The 16,736-nt window shown below is 46.1% G+C and overlaps 1 protein-coding gene across 4 annotated transcripts in view; it reads left to right on the forward strand.

The window, feature by feature from the left end:
• Positions 1 to 16,736, forward strand: part of PDLIM2 (PDZ and LIM domain 2) — a 147,764-nt gene that overhangs the window by 48,922 nt on the left and 82,106 nt on the right. For 3 of the 4 annotated variants that reach the window (XM_063138944.1, XM_063138945.1, XM_063138946.1), the window contains 4 exons: positions 3,114 to 3,268; positions 6,136 to 6,281; positions 8,491 to 8,611; positions 10,644 to 11,573. In XM_063138944.1, the coding sequence (XP_062995014.1) occupies positions 3,114 to 3,268; positions 6,136 to 6,281; positions 8,491 to 8,611; positions 10,644 to 10,839 (618 nt within the window). In that variant the 3' untranslated portion in view covers positions 10,840 to 11,573. Of the gene's footprint in view, positions 1 to 3,113; positions 3,269 to 6,135; positions 6,282 to 8,490; positions 8,612 to 10,643; positions 11,574 to 16,736 lie in introns of those variants that run through there. The other variant, XR_010026029.1, reaches the window with a different exon arrangement.

The raw sequence follows: 16,736 nt of genomic DNA on the forward strand, positions 1-16,736 counted from the left end.
TATAATTGATTAAAACATTTAAAACTAATACATTATTAAAAAGCAGCACAGTATTAACAGGCATCTTAAAAGGCATCTTAGGCAAAATCGATGGCCATCCCAAGACTGTAACCATGAGTCTTTATGGGAAGTGCTGCCCTGTCCAAGTCAGGCTGAACCCCTGTTCCCAGATTGACTTTTCTAATCAGCAGGATTTATATGTTTGGATTTAAGCTTCCATTTCTTTGCTGCCATCCAGCTCATTATTAACCTCAAGAACCAGATTGGAACCTCAACAGCCTCCCTAGAATGGGAAGAGAAAGAGGAGAGAAAGTTTGCTGCCATCATCATCTACTTATTTGTGAAGCTGCACTCCAAATCTCCAGATGACTTCTCTCAGGGATTCAGGAGATGCCCCATAGGAGCAGAGTTTATATTGAACATAGGATGCTGCATTGAACCAGGTCGGAGTGTTTGTCCATCTAAACCTAGTTTTGGTCTCCTCCAACTGGCAGCAATTCTCCCAGGTCTTCAGCACAGGTGTTTCCCATCACTTGCAACCTAATGTCTAACTAGAGATGCTGGGGATTGAATCTGGGTTGTTCTGCATGCAAAGCAGGTGCCCTACCATTGAGATATGGTCCCGTTACTAACTCCAGCTGCCTGTGTCACTTATGGCACCCATGCTTGTCAAAGCAACAAGGTGCTGCCCAAGGTTAGATTGGACCAGTGAGGAATATAGCCCAGTATTGCCCGCTATGACTAGCAGTGATGTGCTGTAGGGAATTGGGCAAACGTCCTGTGATTCTGGATAGTTTCACAGTAATGGAACACGGCGCCTCACTTGGCAGGCATGTGCTCTGACACAAATTGCCAAGGGGGAATGAGGGGGCTCTGTATTTTGCTGGGCAAGATCAGTTCTGGGGAGCTGGAGGACCAATATTGGGGCTGTAAAAGGAATGGGGTGGGATGCCAGACATGGAACCATGTGCTGAATTATTTTAGGGGCTTTTGGGATTCCCTGCAAGCAAAATGGCATTGGATCCTTTGCAGTGTCTCAGTCTGCTGCTCAGATCCTGACACTAGAGCCTCCCTTAATCTTGCTGTGGCTTCCTAGCCTGGGTGCTATGCTCCATCGTAGGAGCTGTGGTGGTCCAGCAGTGATATTGCCCAAGCCTCCTCCTGAGTTGAATGCACTTGGCGTTTAGTTGCCACACTCAGTGGAATGGGAAGAATCAAACAGCTTTGCATCAGCTTTCCTGCCCTTCTCTTTTGCCCACCCTCAGCTGCCCACCCTCTTCCAGTTCAGCAGCCCGACTTGGGACACTTCCATCTTGAAGGCCTCGGACGCCCCCTTGTGGCTGGTGCTTGCTCTGAAGCAGCCAGACATTGCAGAAGGATGATTTGTGGAAATATTTAAATAAAAGACGATATGTCACCCTGTTGGACAATCAGATGTGTCCACCCAAATGCTTTAGGGCAGACATTGATTGTTGGAGATCAAGGATGAATATGCACACAAGAATGTGCAAACGCCCACTTTTCCTTCCTCCTCCTCCTGCCTTTGCAGGAAATGAGTTCAATGTAGGGTTAACCTGTTTAACTAGCCCCATTCATGCACTAGTCTGGACCACTATCTCTTGAGAACAAGCCGCTTCCTTATAGTGACTCTGTGCCCTGCTATATAATGTCTATTGCATGATAATGTCTAGCTTGCCACAGAGACCCTACTAATTGCATGGAAAATTTCCTTCTGATGAGGTAACATGTAAACTATCCCTAATGCTGTGAGAATACATGGGATGACAATCACAATAGTTCATTTTGTAGCGCATTGCTATGATTGTCACACCATTTCTGACTTAGCAAAGTGGCTTACATTTTCTATTGCGTGGTACTCGCATAACAGCCTTTCAAGGTAAGCAAGCCACTGTTGTTTCCCTTCTACGTGTGTGGAATTGAGGCTGAGATAGGGACTTGGCAAGAGCATTGTCTACGGCAAAGATGGGACTTGAAGCCAGGCCTCCCTGACGTAAGGCAAAGTGCCAACGAATCCAGTTTGAATTATGCAGGATTCCCAGGAGTTGACTCTGCCCATAGCTAGCGGAACAAATTTTCTTTATTTCTCCCCACTCCCAAATGTATACAGTTAAAACAGGTAATACTCTGAACTACAGAAAAGCTTAAAAATGCATGCACAGGCAGATAGTAACCTCTTTCATGTATACTGTGATATGGGAAGGGATCCTTTCTGTCTTTGTGTTCCATGCCTGCCCCAAAGATATACTCAATTTGTGGCCAGCACCATGCATTTCACTTTGCAGGCAAGTGTTTGGAGGAATTCGTGAGGGTTTGCAGGGTTTTGCGATGAGGTTAGCCTGCTTAAGGAGAAATTGGGGACTTTTTGAGTTTCTTTGGAATTAACAAAGACAGCAACAATGACATTAATAGATGGGAGGCACTTAAGACTAAGGGGTTTAGAAGGAGCTACAGCACTAATAACCAAACTGTAAGCTTAAAACATAATAGTTACTATAGTTAGGCATAAAACTAAGGGGTATAAAAGGAAGTTTTACCTTGCAGGTGAAGCCTTGCCTTTTATCCTGACTCTAAAAAATACTACTACTACTTGGAGTAAGTGGGGAGACTTAAGTATTCCTAACACTTTTCTGTCTATTTCTGTATTCAGTATGAAAGCTGTGTGTGAATGAATTCTTACAATAATAATGAAATCACTTTATTTCATTCTAAAGTGTTGTCAGTGTGGATATTGTCCGCGAGTGTGTGAAATCAGCCATTTTCGGAGCCAAGGCGGCCACGTCTCCTTGCCCGCACGAAATTTTAGTAGACAGGAAATAGGAACCTGTCATAATTCTTTAAACAGGTGGTTTCGGGTAAAATCATTAGTAAAGTCTAATTTCCCCACTCCTGTGGTGTGGCAAGTTGAGCAGTGCAGATGAAAAGTGTAAATAACTAGTGCATTTTTTGTTCCACCTGTGTAAAAGAGATGGAAGCTGCAATGCATTCAATGGACCCTCCTGGGCCTCCCTTTTCCCAAAATGGTGTCAAGGGCTCTCCTTTCCTGCACAGTGTCTTTACACCTTGCCCTTTCACTTTTTCTTTGTCATCTGCAGGAACGAAGGAGCTTCGCCCATTCCAGCGGGTCTCCAATTACAGTTATGCCTCCATTAAACGGATCTCCGTCCCCAGGAGCCTATTCACTCTCCAGCCCTTGGGAGACCAGGAAGGACAAGAACAGGAGCCCCTCCTCTTTCAACCGCAGTTACAGGTAGCCTATTTATCTTACCTGGCATTGTCTAGTGACCAAGTCTGAGAAGCTTAGGGAGTTTCTCGTTCAAAGTACAGGACTCATCGACTCACCAACTCACTTGTGGAAAGTTGTGTTCTCTGCCTGTCTTCCTCTCCCAAACCTTACCTACAATATGGGAAGGATAACGCTAGTCAACCTCATGGCCTGCTTGCAAGGACTAATGAAATCATGTGGGTGAAGCTGCCAAGCCAGACATGGGGTGAGAGATCCATGGGCGAGGGGGAACCCTATTTTGGCTTTTGCCACAAGCTAGAAGAACAAAGTTGACTGGACGATTGCATCCCCTGCCTCCCAGAAACAACATCACAACTAGGGGAAGATCAGCCTGGCCCCAACCATCAGCCAGGGAAGGAGCAGCTGCAGGGAGTTTTGCTTATATCAATTACATTTCTATACTGCCCAGTAGCTGGAACTTTCTGGGCATTTCACAAAAGTTAAAACCATGAAATACAAGAACGTGAGGAAATGTAATATAAAACTTGTAAAAGTTTAAAACTGCAACATAAAAGCGAAGTTAAAGCCAGCAGCAGCATAAAGATCCAAACATACAACAACACATTTAAAAATAACAAAACTGAAGGACTAAAATGACTGGGAGGAAGGGGGGAAAGGTCACCGAAAGGACCACAGCATAGGTGGCAGGCGAGCCTCACTAGGGGGCCACTGGGGTGCCACTACTGAAAAGGCCTTCTCCTTTACATTCCCCTGTCTCACTTCATTTGTATCCCCCCACATCTCACTTCATCTGAAGATGATCTTAGTTTCCAGGCAGGTATATATGGGAGGAGACAATCATTCAGGTAACCTAGCTGCAAACCCCTTCCCCACATAAGAAGGAATACTCTGCTTCAGCTGCCAGTTGCCCTGGGAAAGAAGAAAAGCATGCTTTGGCCCCCATCCTTTAATTTTGAAAAAATATTAATTTGTGGTTAGAATTCCTTTTCTTTTTTTACCGTTAGGCACCCCATATATAAATAAAGAAATTAAGTTAATTCTCTCTTCTGCATGTCAGATGTTTCCTTTCCCCCCTCTGTGGATGGCCACTGGTCTGTTGGCATCTTGAAGAGTAGGTCAGTAGCTGCAAAATGAGTAGCCTTTGTTGTAGGAGAGCTACAGAGACGGTAATATATGACTTCACTTGTACATGTGAAAAGTGCCTTTCCTTCCAGTAATGACAGGAGTCCAGCACTGGGAAGGGGGGGATCCTTGTTTGGAAAGGCGCTCGTGTGTGTGTCCCCCTCCCCCAGCGCCACCCCTGGACACAGAAGTTTTACTCCCTAGTGTCTCCAGTCAACAGGATCAAACTGCTGGTGATAGGAAAGAACTTCCCTGCTTAGGACCAAGAAGAGTTGCTGCCAGTCAGAGTAGAGCAGGGGTAGTAGAAGTGGGGGTTTCAGGGAGTTTTATCACAGCACTAATGTCTGGGTCACCAGTTACTTATTTATTTGTTTTATATCCCTCCTTTCCACCCAGGAAAGGATGCTCAAGGTGGCTAAGCAGCAACTTTAGCCAGGGGTACATCTATATAGCTTCTATAACTCGCCTTAGCTGCACATTTCCGCATTGCTCGACACGTGACGCAGCCGTCCATCCGCTGCTCCGCCGAATTTAAACCCCTAAAATGCGCATATTCTCCGATTTGCCGCGACTTTTGCTAAGCCTTTGACCAGGACCTCCCTACCCTAACCTGTGAATTCTGCTCATACCCCCACCTCAGACTCTGATGATCATGCTATTTCTGTAACTGGTGACTAGTGAAGAGGCACATTTCTTCCTTTCTTGGAGCAGGGTGTGTGAAGAGGTGTTGGCTCATTTTACTGCTGCTGTAATGTCTCCTTCTTTCATGATGTGTTGGGGCGTTCCAAACAGGTGACTGGCACCACGCAGGGCCATTTTTAGCCGTTTCTGTTTTCATAGAGAGCAGAGTGAATGTTAATTGAAAGCTGCTGCTAAGCCTAAAGGCTGGGCACGTCTGAGCGTCATATGCAGGGAGTGTTCCACTGCACCCTCAGAGAGAGAGTGAGTGAGAGAGAGGAAGAGAAGCACTCAGGTGAGAGGGCTGAAGGATTAGTCATTGCTGAAGGGGTTCGTCCCTGGGGTCGTGTGGAGCTTCCGTCTCAGGATGGCAACGTTCCCAGTGCTTCCTTATGTGTGCACTCCCTCTATATGATCCGTTTCCTGGAGGTGTGGCTTCTGATAAGGCTTTGAAGGACACGGCCAGGAGATTTGCTCCTCTTGCTCTGGGCTGCTTGTGTGGGTTTACCCTAGGATTTCAACCAGTGGGGCAACTCCCACAGGTAGGATTTCATTTGTGCCTCTTTTTGTATCACCAATCCTAACTCGCTTCCTTCCTTGTGGGTTGGTGTTATCGTTTCCTAATGGAATAGAGGCCTGAAGAAGTTGGAAGGCCTTGTTTTATAAATGAGAAAAGGGGCAGTGCTTCTCTGAATTTGTGAATGGATAATTTTGTGTGTGGGTAATTGTTGTGTTCTGAAGTTCTGCCCTACCTGGAGTAAGTGATCCTTCCATGTTAGGTCAAGTGCTTTGCTGCACTTATCCAGAAGAGAAGGCTCCAGCTTTTCTGCTCAGCCTAGCACAGGACAAGACCTCAGGAGTCTTGCATCCTTCCGCTGGGGCATCTGTTGTCCTAAAATTACAGTGTACTGGGTGTCTATTGCCTGGGGCTCCCCCAATCCCACCTCTTCTGCCAAGCTCAGCAGAATGATGCTGGTGTGGAAGACTGGTTTGACCTGTCCTCCAGGGATCAAAAGCTTTAGGTATTTTTCCTCTTCCCAAGTCTGACTGCACCTGTTCTTTCTCTCCAGTCTGGATTCAGAGACAGCCATGCATCGTTTGGAAGGGGACTCCGAGGTCTACAAGATGATGCAGGAAAACCGCGAAACCAGGGCTCCTCCACGGCAATCAAGCACTTTCCGCTTGCTCCAGGTGGCTCTAGAGTTGGACGAAGAAGGTGAGGGGCAGGGAGGTGGCTGGGATGGCCAGAAATAACATGGTTTGTGTAAAGAGAAATAGCAAGCACAGGTGTAACAGCCACCATGGAATCTCTCCTTGTGCTGTGCCTTTCATTCTGCACCATCCTTTTTTGGGGAAACTTTTTTTGAGCTGGTGGAAAGATAAGTGCTACAGTGGCGTGTGTGTCACTGAGAATCAGGAGTGTGAATCTATTTCCTTGTGCCCAGGATCTATTCCCCACAGCCCCAAGTGTCCATTCATGCCAATGGAAGATATTCTTTTAAGTTTAACTGGATGGGATGGGGGTAATTTTCCTAAAGGAGGGAAGGAAAGAGAAGTGGGGAGAAAGAAATGGGAATGGGACAGCAAGAGAAAGCAAATTAATTGTAACTGAAGAGGAACCTCTGATTTGGGTTGATCTGGGATGACGTGCAGATTACAGAACTAATTTTATTTGAGGTGATTTGGATGAAAAATGAACTGGCTGGTTTTGCCTTCTGTGAATTTTAAACAAATCCCAGTAATTGTTTCTAGATTTGAATATATAGATACAAATTAGCATATGTAAATTTGGGCCCTATGGGCTTGGGCCCCAAATCTTTTAAGAGCCTAGCAACACCCCTGATGAGAAAGCCCTTGCTGTTGGAGGCAAGGGGAGATGCTCTTATTATAATAAGCAAGTGGCCCGCATCCCCTGGAGAGGACTGCAACCTTTAATTGGCAGATTTAATTGGCACTAAAGCTTGGTGATGGCAAACTTTAATTGATAGTTTTGTGAATCAAAGGCACACACTTTATGACTGAATCTGTTTCTGTTCTGTTAGTATACAAGGGAATAAAAAAGAAAATATTAAAATTACCTTTTCCTTCTAACCATGAATAGGTGGCTTAAAAGGGAAAGGACTTTCTCCTGTGTTGCTCCTAAATTCTGGAAGGTGCTCCCTCTGGAGTTACACCAGATCCCCACTCTCTCTATATTCAGGAAGGGGGTCACAACACATCTTTTGAATTTGGCTCTTTAAATTGCTAAATTTTTTAAGTTTTTTTTTTAACGTTTTCCTATATCTGTATTTACTTATGATTTTTGTTTTCTGAAGTTTTGTAAAACACCTGGGTGGGTTTCAGAAACATGGTATGGAAATGCAATAACTAAGTATTAAGAACATAGGAAGAATCATGCTGGATCAGACCAAGGGTCCATCTAGTCCAGCATTCTGTTCACGCAGTGGCCAACCAGCTGTCAACCAGGGACCCACAAGTGCGACAGCATCCTCCCGCCCATGTTCCGCAGCAATTGGTGTACAGACATACTGTCTCTGATACTGGAGGTAGCATGTAGCCATCAGGACTAGTAACCATTGACAGCCTTCCCCTCCAGGAACTTGTCCAGACCCCTTTTAAACCCACTTAAATTGGTGGCCATCATTACATCTTGTGTAAGTAAATTCCATAGTTTAATTATGTGCTCTGTGAAGAAGTCCTTTCCTTTTATCTGTCCTGAATCTCCCACCAATCAGCTTCATAATATTAAAACTCCATTCGTTTCTAGTATTATGAGAGAAGGAAGAAAAAACTCTCCCTATCCACGTTCTCCATACTATGCATAATTTTGTACACTTCCATCATGTCTCCCCTTATTTGCTATCTTTCCATCAGTGGTTTTTTTTTAAAAAAAATTATTAAAAGAATTTAATGAGGGATTTTGGTAACATGAAAATGTTGTTTCGATACATACACACTTGCCTGAGAATAAATCAGGTATGCTTTAATGTCGATTCCTGCAGGGGGTTGGACTCGATGGCCTTATAGGCCCCTTCCAACTCTACTATTCTATGATAAATCTCATTGAACTCAATAAGGCTTCCTTCTGAGTAGGCAGACATAGAATTATACATTTTATTTATTTATTTATTTATTTTTGCATTTATATCCCACCGTTTTTCCTCCAAGGAACCCAAGGCAGCGTACATAATCTTCCTCCTCCTCTCAATTTTATCCTCACAACAACAACCCTGTGAGGTGGGTTGGGCTGAGAATCTGTGACTGGCCCAAAGTCACCCTGTGGGTTTCCATGGCCGAGTGGGGACTAGAACCCAGATCTCCCGACTCCCAGTCCAACACTTTAGCCACTACACCGCACTCGCTCTCTTAATGTGTTGAGAGCCCTACTTCTGAATCCTAACATGCCCTCTTCATTGCTTTGGCAGAGGGCGCTGTGACTCACTTTCCCAGCCAGCTCTCTCCCAGCACACACAAACCAGTCAGCAGTTCTGTGGCAGGCAGCGCCCAGAAGCTGCACATGTGTGAGAAATGCAGCAGCAGCATCACGTAAGTCTTGCTCATCCTTCCGAGGGTGGGGGTAGAGTTGGTGTTGGAGGGGTGCAGATGGAGCCGGGATGATGGTACTCAAGATAGGGTGACCATATGAAAAGGAGGACAGGGCTCCTGTATCTTTAAAAGTTGTATGGAAAAGGGAATTTCAGCAGGTGTCATTTGTACGTATGGAGAACCTGGTGAAATTTCCTATCATCACCACAGTTAAAGCTGCAGGTGCCCTGCCTTCTTTTAAATCTGGTATAGCTCCTGCACTTTAACTGTTGTGATGAAGAGGGAATTTCACCAGGTTCTCCATATATACAAATGACACCTGCTGGAATTCCCTTTTCTATGCAACTGTTAAAGATACAGGAGCCCTGTCCTCCTTTTCATATGGCCACCCTATGTGTGCCAGAAAAGTCAGCCATTTTGTTTGCCAAGGAAACCAATGGCACCAAGGTCGTTACAATCTTTTAAATCTGGTCACTCTAGTACAGCACCTGCAGCTTTAACTGTTGTGATGAAGAGGGAATTTCACCAGGTTCTCCATATAGACAAAGGACACCTGCTGAAATTCCCTTTTCCATGCAATTGTTAAAGATACAGGAGCCCTGTCCTCCTTTTCATATGGTCACCCTAACTCAAGATGGATAACCAGGGATAACCTGGCTTCTGGAACATAGATAAAGGAGCATTCACCACTGTGCACTTGGGCTATATAACCAGGGTAGGTGGCTGGTTATGTATCACCATCTGCTGGGCAAGGACTAGAACAGCTCTTCAGTGCCAATTGCCCGGGCAATTGGAATTACTTTAATAGCTGAAGAACAGCTCCAAAGTCAACACATTTCTTTTTATTTACTTATTTTATTTATTTAAATTTATTTTTAGGCTGCCTTTAAAGGTAGAATCCTCTCAAGGCAGCATACAGGATTAAAGGCAATGCAATAGTGTACAAATACAAATAGACAATAAATAAATATACGATAGACTGCAATAAAACACTATAAAAACAGATAACGCTAATAAAACCTGCAGCCCAGCAAAAGCAATGGGGAGCCTGGGTCTCCCTCGGTCTTGCAGCAGGCAGCTGCCTCTAAAAGCAGCTTGAAATGACAAGCCCACCTGCTGGGTTGGAGAACTAATAAGGCAAGCGGATGGGGATGAGATGTGTATGACACATCCGGTGGGTTTCAAGCGTGGGTATCTGAAATTACACACACACACAGGTGGATATCCTGAAATTCTGAGCTCTTTGCTTTTTCTTAGAAGGAAATACAGGCTGCAGTCTCACGGGTGCTGTGATGTGAAAACATGGGCTCTGTTCATAGTCCCAAAAGAAGGTGCTTTGAGTAATCAAGGGAGAGACAGCCAGTGTTGGTGGAGGCTGTTTAACCCAACCTCCCTGCAGCTGCAAGAGCTTTATGCTCTGGTACTCCTGTTACTGAAAGAAATCCCCATTTGGGGGGAATTTGGAAGCTGAATACATTAAGTAAAGGGAATAATGCTAAACGTGTTCCAGCCGTGTTAGTCTGTGGCAGATTTTTAAAAAGTCTTGTGGCAGGATTGACGCGGGAGTGGAGAACCTGTGGTCTCCCAGATGTTATTAGTCTCCATCTCTCATCAGCCTCAGCAGCATGGCCAGGGGTCATGCATGATGGGTGTTGTAGTTCAACAACATCTGGAGAGGCCACAGGTTCCCCACCCTTGGACTAATGCATTCATGATGACATAAGCTTTCATGGACTAGAATCCATCAGATGCAGGAATGGTCATCCTCAACTTGCAGGTTACTGTCAGGGCAGAGGGTTTTCTGAGTTGCTGCCCTGCACTACCCACCTACTTCCAACATTTTCTCTACAATCCTGAGGACTAGAAAGTTGGCGTTAAAATTTTAAACCTAAGATTTACCAGGGCATCAGGTTTCAAAGTTTTCACCAGGTGCCAGTGACATTTATATGAAGAACTTCTAGATTACTCTTGGCTCTGTGTGTATGAGAGTGTCCCTTTTCACTGGCTGCATCCTCTGTTGTGTCTCCCACAGGAACCAGGCAGTAAGGATCCAAGAGAACCGCTACCGCCACCCCTCCTGCTACATCTGCAACGATTGCGGCCTCAACCTGAAGATGCGCGGCCACTTCTGGGTTGGTGAAGAGATGTACTGCGAGAAGCACGCTCGCCAGCGCTACCAGGGGGCAGCAGGGGGCAGCACTATCACAGCCATCTACTCCCAGTCCTAAACTGTACCTGAGCACATGGGGGTTGAATGAAGCGGGTGCTGCCACCCTAGAGGCTTTCTTCCCTATACCTAACCTGTGTGACTGTGAGCGGGTCCCCTGGGTCTCTTTTGATTGGCTGTCGGGCCTTTCTCTCCTTGCACCGTCCCAAGCAATCGGGATTCAGCTAATTGAGACATGCCCAGGAAAGGAAGCTTCCAGTGCAAAAACAAACACCTGCAAAACAGTGGAAGATGGGAGCAGAGATCTTGGGAGTAGGGCTGGAACTCCTCTAAGCAAATGGCATTTTCAATTAGCTTGGCCTAATTTTTTAGAAGGGCAAAGGTCTACATAGCACAAGCACGGTCACGCTTGGCACTGAACAGCTTCAGAAGGGCATGGCTGAACTTTCTACAATACTAAGGGTGTCTCCAGAGAGTCAGTTATGGGGCACACTGTGGGGTGTGATTGTCCTGCCCATGCCATCCCTGTGCCCTGGGTAGCAGTTGTCAAACCCAAGTGGCTCTTTCTAATTCTACAGCCACTGGAGCAGCTAGAGCACCTCTCTCTTGCCACTGCTGCCAACATCCCTGGGTCCACGTAGGAAAGGGAAGAGTCAAGGAAGGTTAGGGGTGTTCCTGAAGCTCTAGGTACTGGGATGGCATGGGTGCGGCTTCAACTATTGACTCTCTGTAAAGCTTCTCTAAGATATTATGCCAGATCTCTATGTGAAATATAATATATATGTATGTAAAGGACTTGCCCCGTGCTTGCGTCATCTCTGGAGGTAATGAGAAAGGCACCACTTTGCATTCTGCATTATATTTTAGGGTTTATAAAAACCAAACACTCCCACCTACTCCTCCCCAGCAATCAGGATGCAGAAGTTCTTTCAAGGGTTACTTCAAGGACATGGAACTGATCTGTAAGTAATTTTTCCAGATGTTTATAAGGAAGGGAATCTATGACTGACCCAGTACCACCTAAGGGATTACCAAAAGGAGTGGAAAGGGTCCTTTGTAATCGCCAATCTAATAGTTGCAAATCAGAAAGGGTCACTGCTGCCCCACTACCCCTCCAGATGGAAGGAGAACAGTCCAGTGATGACTGAGTAATGCTGATGTGAGGGTTCCCTCTTGAATTCAAGATGAGCGACTGCCCAATCACACCTATTGGTATGTTAGACATCGGCCATCAGGACAAAAAGAACTGCAGTGCAAGCTGTGTGCCTGAGCCCCCACTCACCTTTATACTTCTGATGCAGTAGAGTGTTGCTCCACACAGGTGTGAGATAATAGAAATTTGAGGCCACTGTTCCCTTGATTTAATGCATCACAAATCCTACATGATTCCTCTCGGTTGTGATGGAATTATTCAATTCTCAGTGGGGACCTGGAAATACCCAGAATAATGACTGGAAAAAGGCTTCTGTGCAGACTTCCGCTGTGTTGTGGATTTTTGTTGCACAAGTTCGACTGTGCACTTTAAGTATTGTTATTAGGCAGAAGTATTAACTTCTGCCTTCTATCATTGCTTCTTTATTAATGCTTAGGGCACAATGCTATGCACGGTTAGACAGAAAAAAAGTCCTTATAACTCCCAGGCACATTTCAAATGCAGCAACCAGGATCGCTTGGGGTTTTGCTTGTGTACAAACTGTGTGTGCAGGTCTCAATACTGTTCTAAATAACTGATAGCAAAGGGATACAACACAGATGTGAAACTACAGAGGTTAGTATTACAGAGCAACAGGAACCTATAACGGAGACAGTCAGGGATTGATGACGGACTCCATGATACATCTTTGTCTCAAAAAACAAGCACGCCAATCTGCCTTTGTGTCTCTGACTAGTGGATGGGGTGATATTGTGACATGACAGCGCAAAGTTTGTATTCTGTACTACCTTCAAAAAACTCACCTCCTGACAGTGTTTTAAGTGAAATATGCATACATACCGTAAGACTCTTTCTTCATAATCATAAGAATTCAAAAATGGCTTTGCTGAAACAGACCCAAGGGTCCATCCAGTGAGTCTAGCTAGCATTTTATTTCCAATATCAGCCAGAGGATTGCCCCAACAGAAGCTTGCCAGTAGGGTATTCATCGTAAATGTAGTATAGGTAGTGAGCCAGTAGAGGGCACTAGCTGCTTGGCCTTCCTGGCTGAAGAGTGCAGGAGATGGTACTTGCATATAAGCCAATGTTAAGCCCATTCATGTCTTTGTAGGGATGGGCTATAGAGAAACAGATGGAACGGGCCAATTAGAGTTGTCTTCTTGTAACCTGGTTAGAGTAGAACTACCGTGTGTGTGTGTGTGTGTGTGTGTGTGTGTGTGTGTGTGTGTGTTTCTATCTTGTCTGCAAGGTCTGTGGTGCTATGTTTCTCAGTCTGGTTGATGAGCATTGGAGGTTCAAATAAGTTAACGTCTTTCCTGTGTTGAGTGCTACCACTGTGTTTGCGTCAGTGTGTGTGTGTGTGTGTGATCTTGAATTTCACTGCATCTAGAAGATATGTGGTCCAGGTACAAAATACTGAGATATGCTCTGTGTCCCTTGACTGACCACCACTATAAGGAAAGGGACTACAACTCAGCCGTGGCACACATGGTTCTTCTTCGTGGTCTCTATGCATCACACATATGGGCTTTGCGCCTGCGCAGAGACCAGACCGGAACCTTCTCTAGCTGAGTGGAACGTTTTTGGCGGGAACCCCTCCCCCACGCTACCGCGCATGTCCATGGGGTTCCCGCCCTTACCTCAGTTCTTCGTCGTCCGCCGTTGTGCCTAGACCGAAAAACTTTACCTCTAGCGTTTTCTCTGTTGATCTATTTAAAATACTTTTCTAGCTTACCTTTTCTTCAGCTTTCTTCTTTTTCGTCCTTTTTCTCTCTTTATCTATATAAAAAAAAAAAAAAAAAAGATTTTTGTAGTTAGATTTCTCCTCAGCGACTTCGGTCGTGTGAGGCCTTTATGGCAATCAAAGCACCATTTAGAAAGTGCGTCAAGTGCGGAGCTAAGCTCCCTCCGTCTGACGGCCATTCTTTGTGCATTATCTGTTTGGGAGAGGGACATGTGGTAGAGACCTGCCACCATTGTATGTCTTTTACCAAACAAACCAGAAAACACCGAGCAGACCAACTCCGCTCCGTACTTTGGGAGAAGGCTCTCAAGGCCACAGAGGCCCCTTCGATGGAAAGAACGGCGGTTCATAAGTCTGTTGCCCGTAAAACGGCAGTTACAAAGACTGTTGCGGAGAAACCGTCAGACCATAGCACTGAAGTGCAGATCAGAGCAAATAGGGCTGAGATACCCCTCACGCCTGGTCGGTCTTTATCGAGTTCTATGGCTAAGACAATCCCTAAAACAGCCAGAACTCTGATATCTTCTTCTGAGTCGGAGAAGAAAAAGAAGAAGAAGAAAAAGAGGGATGTGGAGAAATCCACCGTACCGTCACCTCGACATCGGGAATCGGCCAAGAGCCATTCCACGCCTCCTGCCGTACCGACCACTTCGATACCGAGGTCACCTTCGGTACCAAGATCTATGTCAGTACCGACGGCCACGGTACCGACATGTCCTCCAAGTTTATCAGAGGGTGAAATTCGGGATTCAGTGTCGGTAACGTCCGCTCGGCAACCTATGAGGCCGCAAGAACTCGTACAGCCTTCCCCGAGACGGACCTCAAGAACAGATTGGGACAGGGCATCGCAGTACTCTGATTCCCAGTCTAGATATTATGACTGGGAAAGATACCGTCCTCAACAATATTTTCAAGGGGATCAAGGTTACTACCAGCAGGAAGGTTATTATGCACAACCTCCTCCAACAACAAGAGTCTGCCAGTTGCCTCTGCCTTCTCCATCCGCTCAGTTAATGTTGACGGTATCGACGCCTCGACACCGTGCACAGCAAGCAATACCATCTGCTGCATCCGTTACTGTGCTGCCGCAAGACGAACAACATGGTCTGCAAGTGGTGACGTTATCATCACCAGAGGATAGCTATCCTTCTGATTCTGAATCTCAACATTCAGTTGCCCCAGCTGCTCCTTCACCAGACGATGCAATCGAAGATGCCGATCCATCCTCGCCTTCGGACGATATGGTACGTTTTTCGGACCATATGCTTAGGATGTCCAAAGCATTGGGACTTGACATACAGGAAACAGATGAATCGGTAGTCGACCCAATCTATGATGTGTTTCAGTCGACAACGAACCAACGTTTGGCCATTCCTGTTCCTCAAGCCTTGAAACAAACGGCTCAACTGTCATGGAAAACCCCGGCAGTGACACAGGCAACATCAAAGAGATTGGAGACACTCTATAAAGTTAAGGAAGAGGATGCACAATTTTTGCTTCAGCATCCTAAGCCGAATTCAATTGTAGTGGAATCGGCACAGGGACAGTCACAAAAGACTCATTCTGCACCTGTCGACAGAGAGGGGAGGAAATTGGACCAAACTGGCAGGAGAGTTTACTCGTCCTCAACTTTGGGCATCAGAGCATCGGCGTACGAGGCAACTATGGCGAGATATCAGATTTTCCTTTGGGAAAAGATGGGTTCTCTGTGCGAACATCTTCCGGAGGATAAGAAGGAGCTCGCGAGAGTATTTCAGAATGAAGCGACAGCCATAGCAAGGCAGCAATTGTCTACCGCTCGACACCAGGTGGATTGCCACTCAAAGTCGATGATGGGGGCCATTTCTTTGAGGAGGCACGCTTGGCTCAGATCAGCCAATCTTACTCAAGAAACGAAATGGAGGATAGAGAGCATGCCATTCGATGGCGAAGGTCTATTTAATACAAAGACCGACGAGACGCTGGACTCTATCTATAAGGCGAGAACAACAGCTAAAAAGATGGGGTTTACTGCTCCTCCTCCACAGACTCAATACCGACAGAAAAGATGGATAAGACCTCCTCCACAACAACAACGGCCCCAATACCAGCAACCAAGGCAGCAGCAGCAACAACTTCAAAGGAAACGGCCTTATCAGAGCCGTTTCCAACAGGAAAAACGTCAACCCGACTTCTCTAAGAAGCAGCGGGTTTGACTCTTCGGCTCCAGATCCACCCCCTTTTGCGAACCGCCTAGCACCCCATTACCATCAATGGGAGTCAATAACATCGGACTCCTGGGTGCTCACTATCATCAATTCGGGCTATGCCATCGAGCTCGATGCCCTTCCTCCTTTTTCCGGCGTGAAAGTAACGACTCCATCCCCTCCTCTGCTACTCGAGGTACAGACCTTGCTATCGAAAGGAGCCATCTCTCCCGTACCTACAGAGGAAATCAACCAAGGTTTTTTCTCCCGTTACTTCACGGTCCCGAAGAAAGATGGAGGTCTTCGACCGATCATGGACTTAAGACAACTGAACAAGTTCATCATCCCGAAGAAGTTCCGTATGACAACGGTTACTTCAATTTTGCAGCTTCTACAAGAAGGAGTTTGGTTCGCAGTGGTGGATCTGAAGGATGCGTACTTCCACATTTCCATCAGGAAGTCGCATCAAGCTTACCTGCGGTTTTCGATCGGTGCATCCCAGTACCAGTTCACCGTTCTTCCGTTCGGGTTGGCCACGGCACCGAGAGTCTTCACGAAGGTCATGGCGGTGGTATGCGCCCACCTAAGGCAGAAAGGCATTTGTGTTTATCCGTACCTGGACGATTGGCTTCTCGTAGCGGACAGCAGCGAGGCGCTCCAGTCGGATATACTAACCACCCTCAACCTGTTGGACTCGTTGGGGCTGTGGGTCAACCACGAAAAGTCCATTTTGACTCCACAGCAGAGATTGGACTTCATAGGGGTAACCCTATCCTCTCGAGACGGGAGAGCATACTTACCTTCAACCAGGGCAAACACCTTGCAGCAGTTAGCCATCGACATCGAGAGCCGGCGGAAAGTATCGGCTTGGACAG

The sequence above is a fragment of the Elgaria multicarinata genome, chromosome 12, assembly GCF_023053635.1.
Source record: "Elgaria multicarinata webbii isolate HBS135686 ecotype San Diego chromosome 12, rElgMul1.1.pri, whole genome shotgun sequence".
NCBI classification, from domain to species: domain Eukaryota; kingdom Metazoa; phylum Chordata; class Lepidosauria; order Squamata; family Anguidae; genus Elgaria; species Elgaria multicarinata.